At 37.9% G+C, this 7779-nt stretch overlaps 1 protein-coding gene across 1 annotated transcript; it reads right to left on the bottom strand.

Annotated features, from left to right (window-relative positions):
- LOC109850721 (cold-regulated 413 plasma membrane protein 2-like) lies at window positions 748-7779 on the bottom strand. Its single transcript, XM_020420788.1, has 4 exons — window positions 7538-7779; window positions 3226-3333; window positions 3067-3137; window positions 748-1189 (listed from the first exon to the last, which is right to left on the bottom strand). Exons 1-4 carry the CDS (start codon window positions 7711-7713, stop codon window positions 939-941), a joined length of 606 nt encoding a protein of 201 aa, XP_020276377.1. The 5' UTR covers window positions 7714-7779; the 3' UTR covers window positions 748-938.

Raw genomic sequence — 7779 nt, 5'->3', positions numbered from 1 at the left:
TTATAATGCTAGTCGAAGATACTGCTCGTGCTCTGCCTCCGATCTCGAATATATTATGATCTCGTCGATAAATACTATCACGAACTGGTCCAAATATGGATGGAAAACCCGGTTCATCAAGTCCATAAATACCGCGGGTGCATTAGTCAGTCCAAACGGCATGATAAGAAACTCGAAGGACCCATAACGAGTCAAAAAAGCGACATTGGGAATATCTATCTCCCTAACCCGTAACTAATGATAGCCAGAATGAAGATCAATCTTCGAGAAGTGCTGCGCTCTCTACAGCTGGTCGAACAAGTCATCAATCCTCGGTAATAGATACATATTTCGGATAGTGAACTTGTTCAACTCCTGATAATCTATACAAAGACGCATACTGTCGTCCTTCTTCATCACGAACAACCACAACTATAAATTTAATGAGAGATTTTCATGTGTCAAACTGTTCAAATATGTTATGACATACTAAAACAGTTACGCTGGTTGCAGAAATGCAACAATTGCTTGTTGCTTCATGCTTTGTTTTTTATGAAATTTTTTTTTCACCTCTCCTAACATTAAACATGTCTTTTTCAATTTTTCTATATCGCGCATTATTATCTCTACATAAAATCTTGAGAAAATTCAACAATTGTCTCGTTAATAACCCACTTCACCTTTCTAGCTTCCTCCGAATGCACGACCATCCAACCATCTCTTTTGTGAGCTGTGTGCATTGCAAGGATACCAAACTAGTCCATGATATATTATATTACAGGGGGGACTTCATCATGGAGGAAAAATTGTTCAACTACATGGTACAAACAACACAGGTCATTTAATTACAAGGCATCAACTTGCACTCACCCAACAACCGGATACAACCCTCATAAACAATAAAGACAACCATCTCCTAAAAATACATCCACTACATCAAACAACATAGAAGAACTCAGCTACACAGACAATAGCAAGCCCCACACTGGGTAAACCATTATGAGAATAATCCCAATGGTGTTTGATACACCCTTGCTTTGCGTGAAAGACTTCCTAAATCCACCTGATGCTCGGATGTGCTCTTGTAGAAGGAAGCAAGCGATGACGAGACAGATGATTACACCAACCACATCGTCTCTTATCGTGGTAGCAAAAAAGCCCGGGGCTACCACCACCAGAAGAATCAATGATGCAGGCATCTCAAGCCAATCTGAAGATAAAACATAACATATGCAAGTTACTGCCAAAGGACCCTTCTACAGTACCAATACTTCAAAGTCACGGTGAGAGTTGAAATTTATTATTTTATACTCTTAACACCCCCAACAAAGTTTCCTTTTCATGGGAGTTGAAACCTGGCCTCAAGTAGCAGTGTCTTTTTCCCACTTAAATTTACATTAAATTTGTGGCCAATGAGATTTGAACCTTGCTTAGTCTGACAACATGTCAAAGGATCCTTCCACTAAACCAAAACTCCAAGTTTGGTGAGGGTTAAGGTTTGTAATTTTATCCTTCAACAGCACCAAGTTTTATATGTTAAGTATCTCAATTTTCAAGTGTTCGCATAAACGGATGAGGCTATAAGCATTGTTAGTTAGATTTATCAGGTGTAAAGAGTACCTTAAAACCTTGCCAAGAGGGTCAAACAGAATAATATAAGGAAAAACTATAAATAATCACATTTTAGAGCCAACTAAGACAAGTGACCTACATCTACAACTTTCACGTACAAAGTCAAATCTAGTTCCTTTAATGCATATGTATTGAGTCGACAGATTCATTTTGGATTTGGGTTAATTGCACATCCCTGCAGTATCATTGTTTTGAACTTACTATGGATTAATTGTTTTTTTAACTCTTTTATCCTTGGTGAATTGCACATCCCTGCAGTATCCTTGTTTTGAACTTACTATGTCTGTACTTTCATTATTGTAGATAGACCCCATGAGTTAATTGTTTTTTTTTTAACTCTTTTATCCTTGGTGAAATTTGGCAGATATCTCCCCTAGGCGAAATTAGCAAAGTCCAGCTAAGGGAAAGAATCAAAAATTTTAAAACGGGTTCTTTATGCAACAATGAAATTACAATGGTAGTAAGTTCAAAACAACAATACTAAGGGGCTGTGCATTTAACCCTTTTGGAATTGAGATGTTACCGGTAGGCTGGTAGCGAACTTACAAATGTGCACAGGAAAAGGGGAAGTTGGGGGATATTGGTCTTAATGATGGTACTACCATATAACTAAAACTTTTTTGTCTGTACACCATTTTCTGTGTCCGACCCAGCCAGCAACAATTTAAATGGAGAGCTTGTGATTGGCATCAACTTATGAACTGGTACTGTAACAGATTGAAGGGGAGAGGTTTCAAACAAAGAGTGAAGAGAATGGCATTATCGGCTACAGTATATTGCATTTGGAAAGAGCGCAATGCGAGAATCTTCAAGCATATGAGTAGAAGCTCTGAGAATCTGATCAAAGATATCTAAGTGGAAATGTTTATCATCATCCTTAACAGCTCCTTACAGTCAGAATACAGGGGATGGTTGTTAGCTTTATAGCTTTTGTTTTTGTTTTTGATAGTTTTTTCAGGTTCTTTTCCTTAGTCAAATAGATATCTCAATTCTGAGTAATGTGATGTACATAATCTTTACATACATGGTAAATGAATAAATTTTTCATTGAAAAAAAAAACTAAAACTTTTTTCCCCATTTATTTGCATAGTACTATGGGTGATTTATATCTATGATGACTAACAATCATCATTGATATAAAGGAAAATGTCAGTTTTAGATCATGAAGGCCCGACTGTACACTCAGAAGCCAACAAAAGATATATACATTCAAAATTAGAAAAACTTGAGGTTTAAGTTAAAGACTCTAAGTTCGATGTAATAGTTAAACATAAACTATAATTGTGAAATTTGATCAATTATCTTGCAACAGACATAATATGACAATAACCATTCCTGCGCCTAGGCATAATCTCCGAGTGCATATATGTGCCATGAGGGTATTGAAGATATAGGTGTGCATGGTACTTTTAACTTTTAAACTATGCTTGATTAAATCTGCATTTAAGAAGTACCTGGGAAATGCCTAGGAAAAAACAAATGTAGCACCACAGCAACAAAAGCAATCCAGTTGCCAACCTCCCCTCTATAAAAGGTCAATATATAGTGCACTGTAAATAAAACATTTAATAACAGAAAATGAAAGAGGTGGTAGTACTTGTTCTGAGAATCACCTCAATAACGAAAATATAACAGAAGGGAGACTCAAGAATATATATGGAACCAAAAGAGAGGTTAACATGTTTGTCTTCCAGTTTGTGCGGTCCAGTATCAACAAATATCTGTGGTAGATATTAGATAAGAGGAGAATGTTAAATTCGAAAAACCAGTTCAAACAAGTTGATGTTCAAGAACTACAATGAAAATTGAGCGTGGGTAAATAATAAAGTTCACAATAGAAGCAAGGATCTTTTAGTTAAGAGTATTAGTAAACTGACACAACTTAGCTCATAGCTGTTAGGATGATCCCTAGCAAGCAAGTACTTGCACTTCTATAAGGACTCACTTTCCTGATGGCCGTACTGGGGCATCAAGATCTCGAAAAACACTTAAGCCTGCTATATGGATATGTCTACAGGTTTTCTATTATCACCTCCTCAGTAGTAGAATTTACAAAAACTTACAATTACTTCAAGTATATCAGAAACCTTATTGCCTCCATCCCCCATGGAACTAGTCACCTGTTGTGTGATTTAGTCTGTCATGTGTTTTTACAAGGTCCAGACTCCATATTATGTATCATAGATTCCGGTGTTCGGTGTTCAATCCAATTCTATATACCATTGAGTTCAATGTTCTCACAGGTGAACATATCATCCATCTCTTTACTTCACGTTATTCTAACCTGAGCCATACTCACCTTTTTTTATGGGATATGCCCTAGTGCATCATACACAAGCACCACCACCTGCTTAGCATTGCATCTGCATTGAGCATAATCAGTTGTATGCACTTCACCTCCTCTTTGCCTACGAGTCACTAGCGCACCTCCAAACCCCAATACTGATAGATTCGAATCACAGATATGACCCGGTCCAATTGTATAGAAATAAACAATATCTAGATTTTTCTTTCAAGAATTTCGCCAGCTCTGCTAATAATCAGGCACCCGACAGATTTGGATTTTGGCTCACCATGAGCTCTAAAACTATTCATTGTGGATAAAATTTCCAGCCTCAGATCTCAGTAGGACGAGATTAAATATCAAGCAGACATGATACAACTGAAAAGACATGATAAATTGCATGGTTTGGTGATCTAATTTCGATCTACATCTACGGATCACGAATACGACAATCCATTATTATTCCTCGTCTGTCTGATTTTTACCCGCTCTCTCACTCTCATGTCCCACATCTCCACCCATACAAGAATATGCAAATGCTAAAACGACAAGCCCTGGCACTACACACATCTATCAATAGCCCACACCAATGGTTGAAACTGGCCCAGTAGCGGAACTCTAACTGCCTGCTCAACCTTGTATCCTAACAAAGACGGGTGAGATTGTGATGATGAGTGAGAAATATTATTACTTTAAAGTTGGCAATACCTGTTTAACGTAAGTCTTCGAAAGAGCCCATGATGCGTCTATAAAGTGCGTCTAAAGTAGCTTGTTAAGCGGCATTACATAATTCAATAACTTCAGACTTTAAGTATTCCAAATATTATATGTTCAAAGATGGCTAAGACTGTGAGGATGAGTGAGAAACATTAATTACTTTAAAGCTGGTAATACCTGTTTATCATAAGTCTTCGAAAGAGACCATTATCAGTTTATAAAGTGTGTCTAAAGTAGTTTGTTAAGTGGCATTACTTCAGACTTCAAGTATTCCAGATATTATTCGTAAGGTGTTCTGGCAATGACGGGAAAGAAATAGGAGAAGTATGCACCAAGGAAATGTTGAACACTAGAAAAATATAATCTCAATCTACCAAAATGTCTCAACCATTTTTCGCAAATTTACCTTTTCTTTTTCCCTTGTATAAATATTTTACGGTATCTTAATGAACATATATCTAACTTACTCTCAAGGGGGGAAAAAGAAACGATGTCACTGTCAGCATAAAAGCTTGGCTTGGTAACGGATCTCAGACGACTCCAAACTGACATGTATGTTTCTAACCTAATCATTAGGCACTAGGCTCCTACTGAATGTCATTTTCTTGCAAGGTTAGAAAGAACACCTGTTTCTGAATCAGTCCTTGTTTTGAGTAACGAGGGAACGATCCCCAGGAAGTTTGCGGAACAGTCCTAGCACATTGACTAAAGTATTTTGGCTTTTTTTTTATTGATCTCCCAAATCTCAAGTATTTAAAATTAGTTCCTTAAAAACATATATCTTAGTTGGTCCCAAAATCTCATAAGTTGTATCAAATAGGCCGCTTGGCTTAGAAACCATTATCTTCAATCCCTAATAAACTCATTTTATTTCAAGATTTCAGCTGCACCATTATATTCTCGTCTCCCTTAACCCATGAAAATTAAACCTAAATCCTTCATTTTCGACTTTTTCATTTATCTTACTTGTTTGCCTCTTCTCTACGTAGTTTTGATCTCTCTCCTTTAATCATGTATTTGTAATGATTTCTAGTTTCAAAAGTGTTGAGTTCAAACAACATTAAATTTGTAAGGAGGTATAATGAGAGATCTTAATGGTGTCTAAGTTTATTATGGGTTAAGATAGTGGTTTCAAAACCAAGGGACTTATTAGATACAATTTATGAGATTTGGGAAATTTTAAAACATACATGCTTCGGGGGGAACTTTATAATACTTAAGATTTGGGACCTATATGAAAACCCAATTGTCTGTCCCCTGAGAATTTGAAATTCGGCAAATCTCTTCAATGTCATGCAAATCCTTGCAAGCACTCTCAAACCAATCTCCAAACATTTTCCTTCCAGACTGCATTCTTTGTGGAGCATAGTGTAAAATATTCAAAATTCTCGTCACATGATGGACTAAAATTTCAAACAGCAGTCGAATGACAGCATCATAGATCCGAAATTCCTATAAGAAAATATGAGCAGATAGTAAAATCTAGTTAGGATTCTAGAGGTTACATTAGGAACTCTCTTAACGATTACAAACTCTAAGATACACCAAAACTCCGCATTAAATTCCAAAGTCATGTGAAGCACAACATATGAATATATTCCAAAGCGCATCAAGTTCGTAATCTTAAAATCCGCATTAAATTCATGGCCAGTGGGTTTTAGACCTGGGTTGCTTTGTATCACCATCTTAAACTCTCTCTGCCACCACACCAAAACTTCGAAGCTGTGGTGAGGATTGAGGATCACAATTTTATACTTAACATATATAAATATTCCCTTCCCTCATTAAAGCCTTATCCATCAAAATGGAGTTAGGCATGGGGATTGGGGAGGATGCTTGCTGGTACTCCCATAAACTACCTCCGGCCAGTAAACAGTTAAATCATCTCGTGAGTACTCCCTTTGCTTTTTGTTCAGCTACACTCATTTTTGTGTTGGTCAACCCGGAATTAATCTATGTCCAAGCTCTAGCAATGCCACCTGGAATGGGGCCTTCTGTCCCCTGTAGAATCATCTTCATTGATGATTTGGTTTGATGACCATTCCAGGCAAGTCACTCGGCTTGGCCTTATTTGCTTGGCTAAGGGCTGGAACTTCTCTCGGGGATTCACGACAAGGTGAGTTGTACGTGTCGGGTGTTTTGGGTTGCTATTAGAAGTCTATATATGGCTTGAGGATGACCTTTTTTCCGCCGTAATTTTCTAGTGAAATGTGGAGGGGCCTTCCTCAGGTATTGCCAAGATTATGCTGTGACTTTGTGATGATGTGATAACGGCCGATTGAATGATTCAACTCTCGGAGAGCGTTCATGCTTGTCCCGTATTCAGAGAGGTAATAATAAGGGTCAATTATTTGGCAAATGAAGGCAATCTAGAAAGTGAAGTCAGTTGCTTAGAAGCTGACACTGACAGTACTAGCTAGGCGCATCGTCACTTGCTGAAAACCTAAGATCTAATCGAAGATTGAGGAAGCTGCTTCGTTGTCTAATGCAGTAAGAAGTCTTCGCCAAATAATTCTTCTGTGATTAATTAAACAGGCAGCCCATCGTCTTCTCCATAAAAAATAAAGCCCATCAGAGTAAGATGACAGAGTATATACCACACGATGATTTTTATTTACAATAGTTGAATAGCGAACTAAATTAATACCAATTCACAAACGAAGAGCATATTCTGCTTTTATATATATTCATTGGGAATCACCAAAAAGCACTTGCTACAGGGACCCAAAATATGGGACCAATAGAGGGGACAAGTGAGGTGTTCCCCTCCTATTGGATAATGAGTTGGCCATCATTAATAATGGCCAACTCATTATCCAATAGGAAGGGGACACCTCACTTGTCCCCTCTATTGATCCCATATTTTGGGTCCTTGAGGAATTTTTCAAATGTAAATGACGATGAAAGAAGTCGATGGGGCTCACATGGCAGCAATCGAAGCGAGGGATTTAAAGAAGGTGGCTCCAAATCCCAAACCGCTCCCCGCCGCCAACGCATGACTCGCTAGCTTCTTCGCTGCGGTCCCGAGCTCCCTGAGATCCGATTCGATCAGATCGCTGACGATCTGATCCCTCTTCAGCATCGTCTTCAAGTACCCCATAGTTTTCTTCGATTCTTCGAGCTTCGACTTCTTCGCCTCAGCTGGCTTGCTCGTTAAAAAAAAGAA

Source organism: Asparagus officinalis, chromosome 7 (genome assembly GCF_001876935.1).
Source record: "Asparagus officinalis chromosome 7, Aspof.V1, whole genome shotgun sequence".
Lineage (NCBI taxonomy): Eukaryota > Viridiplantae > Streptophyta > Magnoliopsida > Asparagales > Asparagaceae > Asparagus > Asparagus officinalis.
The sequence above is the reverse complement of the archived record's forward strand: the minus strand, read 5'-3'. Positions and strand labels throughout refer to the sequence as shown.